The sequence below is a fragment of the Coptis chinensis genome, chromosome 1 (assembly GCF_015680905.1).
Source record: "Coptis chinensis isolate HL-2020 chromosome 1, ASM1568090v1, whole genome shotgun sequence".
Classification (NCBI taxonomy): domain Eukaryota; kingdom Viridiplantae; phylum Streptophyta; class Magnoliopsida; order Ranunculales; family Ranunculaceae; genus Coptis; species Coptis chinensis.
The window spans coordinates 58,869,371-58,883,530 of NC_141456.1; the positions used below are offsets into that span (position 1 = coordinate 58,869,371).

The window sequence follows — 14,160 nt, forward strand, 5'->3', positions numbered from 1 at the left end:
AAGCTCATGAGAGGATTCGTTAAAATTTCTTAGAAATAGGATTCACTACCTGGACTTAAGGGCACATATAGCACACTACCCCAAAATGGTAGTGTCCGGCCAAACTTGAAACCTGGAAATTTAGAAGGACTCGCGTGCGCCTCCCTTTTTATGCCTGGGCTAGCTGCGCGTGCGAGCTATCTCTAATCTCTTATTTTCATAGTTAACAGGATAATGTTGTATGAGTCCAGGACTTGAGATGGGGTTTCAGAGATGAAACCCCAGTTCAACTTCTTATGCTAGGGAAATTGATTTAGAGATGAGTCAATTTCACTAGGGATCGACGATTAAGCCGGTTTGGGTTTGATAATGAACCTTAAACAGCTTAGAGAAGGTAGTAATCTGACTTTAAGAGAAGTTTATAAGACCTCGCATGAGTGGAATGATCTTCCACCTTTTCTTTCTTTTTGAATATCTTAGGAAAATATTAGATTTTTATCGTCATTTGTTGTATTTTCATGTGTTAAAGCCGTCATTAGGATTTAAATAACAAAACTAAACTTAGCTAGTAATCCAAATAAATCTTACTCACTAGTTTCCCTACTTAGAGTATAAGAAAGATGTAAGTGGTCCTAAAATTTAGGTTGGTTCGAATCCCTACTCAACTAAACGCAAGAAAACGTGAGTAAGGACTTGAGTCTACTCTGAACGAAATAAAGATTTTGTATCTTTATACCGAAAAGTGATAGATATCAATAAGCCTGAGTGTGACCCGCGCTCAGAATAGGCTTGCTCAAAGCGCGACCCGCGCTCATGCCTTGGTGACCTCTAGGCACTTCAGCGCGACCCGCGCTCGACTTAGCTTGGCCAAGGCGCGCCCCGCTCCCATGCCTATTTTTTGGAGAATTTTATTTTTGTGGACCGCGAGTTTGCAATAAGAGTTGTGGTTTTTGGCAAAACCTAAGACTCAGAAGAGGCACGAAAATACACAAGAACAAAGAGAGAAACCCAATCTTGAAAGCAATCAAGATTGAGAGATAACATTTACAGAGATACAAACCTGTAAAGAAAGAAGAGTGATCTAGTAAGGTGAGAGACTGCAAGGAGTGATTGTAATATTCCTTCCCACTTTATAAAAGGATTAACTCTTGTGGAAGTAGGCACCATTGGCTGAACCACGGTATATCTTTGTGTTGTGGTTTGCTTTTACTGCTTTACATTATTATCTGTTGTTAATAGTTGTTTAGTGAGTTGGACATGTTAGTTTAGTTGTAGGGAATATTGAAATTATTGTCTGGAGTTGAATTGTGTTCAAATACAAATTATCTGTGTAGTGGGAAATCGATTGGTATCGGTGTTTAACCCAACATAAGGAAATCCGAATACTTGTTGAACAAGGATCTCTGACCTTGGGGAGCACGTAATCGGTAATCTGTGCCAATGGTCCACTGATATTCCAGCCCAACATCCTTCGTCTAAGGCCCACAACATAGATAAGTCCATCCATAATTATCGTAAGAAATCCATGCTTTATTTGCCTAATATACATGAGACATTGATTCCACTAATAATCAAGTGGTGAACTGGTACATAAGAAAGTAAGGATACCGAGAAAGAAGCTCGAACCATATAAAAACTTAATCGTATCCGCATCCTACCTTATAGACAAAACATGGCCATGTTAATGAAGCTTGTGTGGGGTTTTTAGAATGACAACAACAATTGGGCAAGATACACGAGAGGGAAGTGTTTAACAGAGCAGGGGAGTTCAATACTTCAATATCAAGATATCCAGTACCTGGGTTTTGTTGGCAATGGGACACCTGGAAGGAAATTTGGACTGGTGAGATAAGAATGTAATTAGTTAGAGGGAAGCAAAGCATTGTTAGTGAACTAGGATTGTCTATGAACAACTCTGCTATCATCCATAATCATTCAAATGACCAGTTTGGAAATCTATGGTGCAAGAATCAGCAGGAAATGAATATAGCAAAATTAATAGAGATCTGATGAACAATGCTTAGCATTTGAGGCTTCCAGGTTGGAGATACAGAGATGGCTGCATGGCTGCATCTGATCATTCACCATTAATATGAGAACGTGTTGAAGTACCAAATATTCATAGTATTCAGTTTAGATTCAATATATGCTGGGACGCTAGCCAAAGCATGAGGGATTTATGAAACTTGTTCAGGAAAGCTGGATTGAACCGTTTTACGTTTATAGTTTGGAGTTTCCTCACTATATCTACTTTAAGACATTAGATATTGCCAACTAACAATAGCTTTAGGAAACCTCTCAAGAACAGTCACAGCAAATACAAATCTCCTACAGTCTGGTACTTCACACCATAACAGGTGAGTTATCGAAGTTCAAGAGCTACCAGACCTTATACAAGATGTGTCTGTATACCATCAAAATAATCTGAGTGGAACATGACCAAGTATCACACAAGTACCTAAACAATTCACAGAAAAAAATAAAAATAAATGACAAAATAAAATAAAATCAAGGTTTCTACAACTTCAAAGTTTCATAATCTGTTATCAACTGCCATCACAGCATTGAACGTGGGGGTCTTCACAAGGTGATGAGATCATCTTTAGGAAGCTGCTTCTTTGGGGTCCGTGGATCTTCTCCCCCTTCAGATGTTGTACCAACTTTCTTTCCAAAAATCATCTCATCAAGATCATCCATAATGTCATCATCATCTCCTCCCCGAGGGACCCCTCGAGAACCTGCAGGTTTCCTGACTAAGGCATCTTCTTTTCCGAAACGTGGAGATTCATCTGGTTCGGAGGCAGCGGGTATCATTGCAGGCTCCGGTTGAGGAGGAGGTACAGAAGACTTCATCAATTCTTCATACTTGGACAGGACTTTTTGGATCTCATCATTTACATTCAGGGCTTCAAAGAGCAAGGCTTCGTTGTCACCTGACGTCTCAATGATTCTCTGGACGGTGAATTGAGCTTGGTGACACTGTTGTATGAGGGTGACAGTCAAATCATCCTGCTCACAGAGATCAGAGTTGTTCAGATCACAATTGATGAGATAGGCAGCACCGCAGTACACTTGATGTGCGAACACAATTACGAAAGGAAAGGAAGTACACGGAAAATGTACAATAATGAAAAACATGTACAATGGACAGAATCAATTCATTCACAAGTCATAATTAATGACATGCAAGTATATGTAAGTTATTTTCCTAATGCACGCTACCTATCTGCAGTATTAACGTGAATAACGTCATAAAACCAGAGCACCAGAAAAGATGGCGACACAAACAAAAAGGCTAAATTGCCTTTTACTGCAACGTTCTATACAGTATTTTTCGTTTTCGGTAATGTACTGAAAACCCCAAATAAAAAGCCGTATTTCAATTTTACACCTTGTTAAAATCTGTCAACTGAGAGATGAAATGTCCGCTACAATTTCCAGGTGTCACTTTAAAAAGCTTACAAGGCATATAACTTTGTGACAAAATGGCACTCAAACAAAACAAGGAAAGGAAGAAGTGTGTGGTCTTCCACCACCACCACTACTTCCATAACCTCCGCGTTCACAACCGTTTTCATTACCACCACCATTTTAATACCATCACCATCTTCATTACCACCGCTCTTCCCCAAATTTTTATAGTATCGAATTGGGTATTGAGCAAATGGAAGTACGAACCCAAATACATATTTAAGTTCCGAGTTTGAGATTTGTAATGCCTCTAGAAAACAATTTAATTTTTTTGACAAACAAATTGAAAAATCTGTAATATTGAGTTATTTGACAACATTCTACATGCTTCCTTTTTTTCATCAATGCACCATTCTCTCACTAAGTTTTACGCCAAGTAAGCTTTTACCATGATTTAGAAACTTTAACGGACACATCATCTCTCCAAGGAAATTTCAACTGAGGTAAGAAAGTGAAAAAACATCAATTGTACAGGTTTTAATTCGTGAAACTTTTAATACATTACTGAAACTGAAAAAAAGGAATAGTATGTTGTACAAAACAGCATTTGGCCAGCAAAAAGACGAGCAAATAACATAAATTTTAAGCCTGTAATTTGTTCTTTTGGGTCAACTAAGTAGAAGTTACACAGGCAAGCAACAAAAATCATAGGTCATTAGCATCTGTGCTGCATATGAATAAGGATGAAAAAGCAAACTAGACCAGGCTCCAGCTTTAATGCATCACTTTAGATATAGAGATATAACTTGAAAAATATACCAATATTAAACAAATCGCAGGGCCAGTACCATATATGCATGTTAAAGCATGGACCTGTGCACATATACGCGTGGGTGCAAAAGTCATAATGATCTACTTATATATCTAAACTAGTTGGTTCATGGGCCTCGGCTCGTAGTACACAGTTTAATCCCTTTTCTGTTCGCGTTTGGGTCCAGCAGTTACTTTTTCTTTTTTTTTTTGGATGGGGGATGGGTCCAGTAGTCTTTGTTGACTGAATGGGTTGGAAAAAAAATGAACACCCAAAAGACGGAGAGAGCACAGCTTATTCCGCTAGCTCATTGAGGCCTCTCATACATAGTAGTACAGATGTAAATAGATACCGAAATAGGATTAGAGCACAAAGTCAACATATATGTAAACAGAATGTTTAAACATCAAATACATCAATTCCTTCACAAGCCAGGTTAAGTGTCAGGATCAATATACTCATGAACGGTTTGTCATGATTAAGTGTCCACATGTTACTTGTTGCCAAACACGACCACCTTAGTATATGAGCTCTCCCAAGGCATCCAACTCTAGCATTTTGCTGCCACAAGATATCATCCAAGAATGCCATTTGGTCATAATATGTCATCCAGTTTTGGCATCACAACCTCTCATCTATTGAAAGACCCCACGACCCCTCTCATCCTCCTAATATTGCTAAACAATGCTGCTTATTCTTATTTACCCGCTTGAACACATTCATGTTCCACTCTTAATCTTGGCATTCTATTGATATGTGGAAATTTTGACTTTACCAAAACTTAGATAATAGTTTTGGTTTTAGAAATCGGTACTTTTTAACCAAGTTGATGCTCACTTTCCCACCACCTGGATCACAATTCCACCACCGTTTTAGAGACTTTCAAAATACAAAATAAGCAATTGTATTATTCCGTCTTTTACGCTTCAGGTAATGTACCATTTTTCTCACGAACTTATACCAGCATTATTCAAACAGTTTCGCTTTGGTACTCCAGTCCTAAACCGTTAATTAAGTGCCCACAAGGCCGTTAAAAATGACAAATGTCACTTGAATGGATGACATGTCAAGTACAATTGTGAATTCTTTATTTTTATATATATAAGGTAAAAAAAAAAAAAAAAAAAAAAAAAAAAAAAAACAACTCATATTGTCAAGTGTCATTCTCGAGGAATCCATCATTTCCCCCAAACTCCATCTTGTAAAGTATGTATCTTGAGGAATTCATCATCTTGCTACCCATCTTCTATTAAACCATTCTAGTGAAATGCATATCTCGAGAAATCTATTATCTCCCATCATTTCCCCACTAAAATCCATCATTCAATATGCAAATTTCAACGAAGCCACCTACTTCCCCAATAATTCATCTTTCCCAAGAAATAAGGAAAGCAAAATGGAGAATTGATTAGTTGTCGCCGAGTTACGGTTAGAGAAACCTGAAAGGGGCTATGGTTAGAATAACCTAAAAGGGGTTGTGGTTAGAGAAACCTTATAGAAGTGAGATGCAAAAGAAGACCAATTTTTTATTTTACTTTGAATCAACTTGAGTTTTGAATTAGGAATTCTGAGTATTAGGGATTACGGTGATATCCCCAATTTTTTTTTAATTTGAAGAAGAGGATCAATTTTGTGTTTATGGGTTTAAGCTTTGATAAATGACCATGCCACGTCAATTTTAACTGCCATGGAGGCTATAACGGTGTTAGAACTGAAGTACCAAAGTGGAACATTGTCTAATACAAATATAAATTCTTGAGAAAACATAACATTACCTACAATAAAAGAAACGGAATAGTATATTATTTATTTTGTCAAATTTGTCTTTTCAAAATGAGGATTAGGAAAACCACATCACATCAAACCTAGGTTACATTGACACGTATACGTGTCCATATCCAACACGGATAGAAGAACATAGATAGAAGTGTCCGACACGGTGATGGTGAAATATCAAGAATTGGGGTATAACACATACAATATGTGTCTATGTGTGTCCAACACGGACACATGGATACGTATCCAACACATTATTTTTGTAGTATGGTGTCCGAAATAGTGGTGCGCATATCCTCTCAGCCTCACTCGGCCAAGATAAACAGTTGTGATCCGAAGTCGAGCACGAAAAAACAGATTGCATCAATTCCGGTCAGCCCTCCTCTACTTCCAAGATGAACAAAAAGCTATTCAAGGTGAGATGACACGATTCTCGAGTCTTGCCTATTGGACCAAGAACCAATGTTGTAGAATCGTAACTTGTATCTTAAACCGTAGAGGTTAAGAGTCAGATTAAATCTTAAACCGTATCGTAAATCATAAGATTTTTTTCCCCAAGTAATTTAGACTTCAAAAAACTATGTATGATTAGAAGCCTATACATGAATGAAGTTTAAAAACCATGCTACTTATAAACCTTTAAAGTAGGCCCAATAAAGAAGGCTCGGTTTGTAATTGTTGCATAGTTTAAAACAATATTCCAAGTTTTTTTGGCCCAATTTGTTTATAAAAGGTTTCTCCAAAATAAAAAGAAATATAAAGGTCCAATTAAACATTTAAGTTACAAGCCCAAATACCAATTAAAAAAGCCCACTAGGGCTTAGAAAATAAAGCAATCGGGCAGTCTTCTTCTCCAACAGTTCTGCCTCTCTCTCCAGCACTCCGACCCTCGATCTCTATGCCACTCTCTTCTCCACTTTTGCTCTCTCTCTAAGTTCAAGCACTCCGACCACGAATATGTAAGTAAAAAAGCTCGAGTTATCTCTCTCTCTATTTTCTCCATGTTCGATATCATGTGGTTCTCTCTCTTTGAGTTATTCACAAACCGTGCGATTCTATTGTTAACTCTCGATTTGCGGTTTTTACACAAACCGCATTGAATTTTGTGAATTTCTGGTTCTGCTGACGAGTTGCCTCGGTTTCCTTACAGTTCGAGTTAAACCGTGAGTTAAATCGCGGTTTTTTCCGGTTCCTACAACACTGCCAAGAACATTTATCACCCACCAGCACAAAGTCCATCAAATCACAATACCCTAATAATAAGGTCATTAAACATCCTGCTATGGGAAGGGGTACAAAAACCTCTTTACGCTCAAGGGGAATCTAACAACATTGGGAGTTGGGACCACCTTCCACCACCAAGGACCACATTAGGAAAAGACTATCAGATCATCCAACTCCGACCAAAGATAGAGAACTCCCCCTTTTGGAGGTTCAACATACTCTAGGAATAAGTTGGGTCCTCTCTTCCCACTCTAGTCTACAAATAAGAATAAACTGAAACCGCAAAAGACTATGATATGATCAATAACATCCACCTTATCCATATCCCAACGGACACGATCCTATCCTATACCTGGGATAGAAGATCTTACCACTCGACCTCGATAAATCCCCAAATCTGATGATCAACATTTAGAAGCAAGGAGGCTAATTTAGATTCTTGGAGAATAACCACATCAGGTCTCACCCTCCTAATAACCTAAATCCATGGGTGAGTTTTTTCTCCTACCTAAAACCCTAATATTCCATAATTTGATGTTATGCTATGTTTTTTTTTTTCTCTATTTGAATAGTGATTAGAAAATCAAGAATCACATATTATTTCATAATCTCTAAAGAACATAAAACAATGAATAAATAAACATCTGGCTTGATCCATAGCAAATAAAACGATGAAGCCGATAAACTACCGGTTCTCTTTCCAAAGCTCTATTTACTTCATGTGTTAATATTTGTGTGTTAAACAATGGGGTTCTTCACTTTAAATAGAGATAGGAGAGAGGACGGTGGTTCTATCCCTTAGATCCTTGATATCTCACTTCTCCATAAAAGTGGAATTTCATAAAGAACCAACTTCTCCCAACAAGAATTGGGCATAATTGGATAGTGACATAAGAGCACAACCCACGTACAATTAGGAAACCAAATTCTCAAAAAGTTTTAATCCTACAGATCACTTTATGTGAGGATATGATATAATAGTCCACAAAGCAATGTGGACTATAATTTCATATTTTACAATCTCCCACTTGGTCTATAAGATAAAACTAAAGAGTAATTTTCTTTTATAAAACATTTTGTAAAACTACTCGTGGGTTGACAATAAGACAACAAAAATGTGACCGCGTTTTTGGAAGGAAATATATCCAATACACACGCAATTACATAATTTCCTTATCACAATGTCATAATCAAACAACCTACTTATGTGAGTCATGGCGATAGTGTGTCATTGGAATAACCTTCCATGTACCACAACATTAGCAACTTGAATGACACAAATCATAAGCAAGAATTGTAAACCAATAATAATGCTTAGTAATTATTAAACTTTAGTAATAATTAACCTTTGGGCTAACTAATATTTACTTGATAAAGAAATTGCAATTGTCATTTTCATTAATGTGATGATATGCATAATTTTCCAAATATGGGTCTTGGATGTCACCCTTAATGATGTTTTGGTTATTTGGATTGAATTACGTTATCTCTGCTATCTCTCATTATGTTAGACGGTTTGAGATCTTATGTAATTATTGGCCTACACTTCTTGCTTATGGTTCATGTCATTCAAGTTGTTAATGTTGTGGTACATGTAAAGAACCGTATCGTTTCAATGACACACTATCGCCATAACTCACATAAGTTGATTGTTTTGATTATGACATTATGATAACCAAATTATGCGAAGGCATATATTGGATTTATTTTTAAAAACGAGATCCCATTTATGTTGGTTTTATTGTCAAACCACACAAGTTGTTTTTACAAAATATTTTATAAAATAAAATTACTCTTTAGTTTTGTCTTATAGGCCAAGTGAGAGATTGTAAGATATAAAATTATATGCCACATTACCTTGTGGACCACTCTATCATATCCTCACATAAAGTAGTATATAATATTAAAATTTATGAGAAATTGGTTTTCAAATTGTACATGGGTTGTGTACTCGTATGTCACTATCCAATTATGCACATGGCCAATTCTTATTGGTTGAGAGAAGTTGGTTTTCTATGAAATTCCATTTTTTTACGGAAAAGTAAAATATCAAGACTATGGGATAGAACCATTGTACTCTCTCTTATCTCTATTCAAAAGTGAAGAACCCCATTGTTCTACACACAAAAATTAACACGTCAAGTAAATATAGATTTTGGAAAAAAAACAATAGTTTATCGGCTTCATCATAGTACTTGTTATAGATAAAAGTAAGTGTTTATTGATTCATTGTTTCATGTTCTTTAGAGAGAGTGAAATAATATTTGATTCTTGATCCTCTAATCAATTAAAATAGTGTAACCACCCTATCGCATTTTGCCCTCTCCTCGAACTACCTTCTACTACTACCTCCAATAATTACTAATCCAAGTTTGAAAAAAACAAGAGAAAGAAAGAAAGAAAGAAAGAAAGAAAGTAAGTAAGTAAGTAAGATGGACGGATATATTGCTCATCTTCCTTGCAAAAGTGTCTCTGAAATGACTCCCTACCTCTTTAAACTACCACATGTGGTGGAAGTAACTACCACAAGTGGTGGAAGTGGGCTCTAACGGAGGTTAAATCAACACTCTGGTATTGGTTTGGAGGCTCTTTCGCAAGAAGACGACATCGATTTAGGGAACTAAATGTTGATTGTGTTGGAGCCATAAGGGTTATTCCATGATATGTAACTTTATATGGTTCCCTAGTGCTATGAAGCTCAGACACTGACATGCGACACGGATACGACACGGACACACAGACACGGTATAATTCAAAAAAGTAAGATACGGATACGTCATGGGCACGTTAAAAAAAAAAACTACATATATCTAATTGAAATTTAACATTCTCCACCAAATTTTAATCAAAATATGAACACTAGTTTTGAACATGTCCAACTCTAAAAGATTAAACAACAACATACATGTTCAATAATACAAGTTAATGCCAACGAAAGATATAACAATTACAGAAGATTTGTAACAAATATATATAAAAAGGACTTGGCAATCATCAAGTGCAGTCGTGCATTGTGCCTCATTTTTCTTATTTCAAGAGTGAAATAAAACCCCTACCAAATCGTGTCTTCTTTTAAGTATTTTAATCACTTTTTAAAAAATAAGAATAAAATGTAGAAGTGTCCCTAGTGTGTCCACGGAGTGTCGGAAATTCTAAAAATTAATTAATAAATCTGACACTCCAAATCGAGTATCGGACATGTGTCAGAGAGTGTCGGTGTCCGATACATGTCCGACACGGATACGTTACCCCTAGAGGAGTGTCCGTGCTTCATAGCCCTAGTGTAGGCAGGGGATAAAATATGAAGAGTACCTCCATGCCGCTGCTGATGTAGTTTGATGTAATCTAGGTACGGTTAAGTGTTGTAACTTCTCAAACTTTCTGTAATCTCTTATTGATAAAATATCACTAAAGCCTTATGAAAAAAAATAAAAAAACGGGGACCTTGGCCCTTGGGCATACCTCCATCCGTGCAGAAAATTGCTCCTCAGACTATATGCTCAAAGAAAATAACAATCTTGAGATTTATACTGGTTTTGCGTACACCACTATGTCCCTATAATGACTTCACCCATAAAACCACAATGCACGCAAAATAGCAAATAAGATCTTACTCCACAACCAATTTCCTTATCCAAGGAAAACAAAAGTTGATCAAAACCATAAAGTTCCAAAAAGTAGCAACACAGTAAAAGTACAGTTACGATCATTGCTCCAACTAGCTTCTTATGTTGCGTGTAAACTACCTATGGTTTCCAATTTTTAACTTGACCACGTCTATGATTATCAAGGAAGTTCTTTTATTATATCCTTTACTCAATTTTTAACATATCTATAGGTGATTATATCTTTCGGTTAGCATGTCAACCCTATCACATCCAAAAGCATAAACATGTTTGTAGGCTTACTCCTCTAAAAATAATTGAGCGAGTTAAAAGGCAATAAAAAAACATTTCTTAAGAGGCAAGGATAGTTGTTAAATATGACAATTTATTAAGCTTCAAAATTAATACTTGGTCCCTGATTTTCAAAGAAGGAATGAATTCTAATATAGAGCTCATTAGCATAGTATCAGAGTGCCAATTCTCTCAGAAAATCGCCAAAATGGGAGTTTTAAACTCTCTACGTATGAAGCTGCAATTTGATGGCCACATCTTCGAACTCATGGATAAGTCGCTGCTTTAGCTAAATCACAGAATATTACGTATTTAAGAAACACATAGCTAAGGCAGATCTTTATTTTCTCCTCTTTGAGCGCCTAAAGGATAGAGGACACATCCTCCCAACTCCTTGTTGTCAAAGCAGCCACGCTAATAATATAAACTCTAATCTCTATTTCGTAGAAGCACCTATATGAAGTTATGCACATGGATTATGGCTTTATGAGCACTTGTCTAATTTTGTTCGTATAAGGTGCAACTTGAAGCGATTAGGACCAGAACTTGTAAGAAATTTCTATGCTGAGAGGTCTTATACTTTGATCATCTTATGTGTCTCCAGCATTGGTCTTTCCGGTTACCCTAATTTCTATTTATGGATATCAACAATATTTATTTACCAAAAGATATATTTTCCATAAGACAACAAGCATTCATGTTATGTATAAAAGGATGTCACCTTCAAAGCATCTTCTTGTGGAGAGGAAGACAAAACAGTTGACAGGAGCTCAATACTGTTCTTAGCCACATCAAACGCTTCCTTAGTCTGGACCTCTGTAAATGCCTGTGTTGGCATATCATCATGTATCCGTTGACCTAAGGTAGTGTTTGATTCAGAAGCTGAAACTGAGCGTGGTGGGGTAAATATTGGGACCAAACTCTCATTGTCACGCCCAGGAAAACGAATGCCTCTAGATTTCAAACTCTGAGAGAAGAAGTTAAAAAATTAGTCTACTGTATCAATAATATTCAATTAAATAAAAGGGGCTACATGCTACATATATTTAAGGTACCTTATAAGTCTCTTCATAAACAGGCAAATACCTCAACTCACTCCCAGACTCACCCCAGGCTTCAATAAGAATAAGAGCTTTATTCCTATTATTAACAACAGTCTGTGGATCATCAATCAACTTAACCATCTCATCCAAAACCCGTTCCGCGGCCACCTCAGAAAAAGCCTTTTCACAATTCTTAACAACTGTTTCCAGTAAAACCAAACTCAAGTACTGAACCCTAGCGTTTTTAATCATGATCCGTTTCTTAATCCCTCGTATTAAATCCACACTGTTTATTTTCTCACCGTTTATTAAATCACATAGATCAAGATTCATGGACCAATCTGGCTCGTCTAGTGATTCTGAGGTCGCGTCGTCGATGATTTTGTCGGATGGATTGTTTGGACCACCGGATTGGAACAATTCTTTCATTTTGAAACTCATTGAACTCATGCCAGCTGTCATCTTTCTTGTTAACTCTTCTCCGGAGATTTTTAGTTTCTCGCTTATTGCGTTTACTTTCTCCATTAAATTGTCACTCATTTTTTTCTTTTTTGAGTATGGCCAATGTTTTGAGAGGGTGTTGTTATATGTAAAGTTGACGTTGACCGATGACTTGTTATATACGGGTGACCTTGACCGATGATGATGGAAACAAGTGTTGATCAAGGCAAGATTTCCTACCTAGGATGTGGGCTTTTATGGGCCTACGACAATTGGATTTATACTAACTTTTCCGAGGAGCTGTATTAACAAAGTTGTTTGAATTTATGAATTCACAAGTATTTAGATCCGATTTATTTTATTTTTTAGTTTTCGGGCAGGGAGGTGATTCTAATATCTATAAATAATATTTTATTTAATATAGGGAGGTCATTCTAATATTCATAAGTACCAAATCTAAAACACCCACAACTTTATCTACAAAATGATTTAAAATATAATCTTTTGTACATATGATATACTAACCATAAAGAACATCTCTACAAAAATTCAACTCGTTTGATATCCTCTAACTTAGATAAAATTGTTTTCCACTATATATATATATATATATATATATATATATATATAAAGGTCCAGAAATGTCTAGTTTTTGCAATCATCTTTTGCCAATGTTAAAATTGTCAAACGAGTTGAATTTTTATAGAGATGTTCTTTATGGTTAGTAGATCATATGTACCAAATATTAGATTTTAAATAATTTTGTAGGTGAAATTGTGGGTGTTTTAGATTTGGTACTTATTTAAGGTCCTTTTATATATATATATATATATATATATATATATATATATATATATATATATATATATCGGCGGGTTCATTTTACCATACTTTTTATACCATAGTTTATACCATGCCCCATAACTTCACCTACAACGCGAATTATAACTTAGTTTTTTGTGGATGTGTTCAACTAACTATGAAGATCACCTCTATAAAATTTTAACTCATTTGATAATGTTTAACTATGTCAAAAGATGATTGCAAAATCGAATAATCTGAGCCGTTAAAAAAAATTCAAAGTTGACAATGATTTTTAACTAGAATAGAGATTTTCAAATGTGATGAATTTTTGTGTAGATGCTATCTATGATTACTAGATTATATCCACAAATTATTAGCCTTTAACTCATTTTGTAAGAGGGTGTGGTATAAACTATAGTATAAAAAATGTGGTAAAAACGCCAGATATATATATATATATATAATATATATATATATATATATATATATATATATATATATATATATATATATATATATATATATAGGGGTGGGATAGAGGCACGATCCACCGTGAGCCACATTCTAGGCATAGTCGATCTAATCCACCGATCTGTTTCCAATAAACAAAATTTCAGCCCTCGGATATTTTTAGAGTTCTGAAAATCAAAATAACTCAATATAAAAGTCGATAATCTTGCGAGGGGTTTTTTCTCTCCTTCTCTCTCCCCAATTTGCTCCAAATGCCCAAACCAACACCTCCAACACAAAATCAAACAAAGATTCGAATCTGGCA

At 35.8% G+C, this 14,160-nt stretch overlaps 1 protein-coding gene across 1 annotated transcript; it reads right to left on the reverse strand.

Moving 5' to 3' along the window:
• Positions 1–2,244: 2,244 nt before the first annotated feature.
• LOC147524725 (Target of Myb protein 1) lies at positions 2,245–12,877 on the reverse strand. The gene is made up of 3 exons (XM_086604132.1): positions 12,153–12,877; positions 11,819–12,064; positions 2,245–2,988 (listed from the first exon to the last, which is right to left on the reverse strand). The coding sequence occupies exons 1-3, from the start codon at positions 12,678–12,680 to the stop codon at positions 2,560–2,562; spliced, it is 1,203 nt and encodes a 400-aa protein (XP_086460258.1). The 5' UTR covers positions 12,681–12,877; the 3' UTR covers positions 2,245–2,559.
• Positions 12,878–14,160: the final 1,283 nt, after the last annotated feature.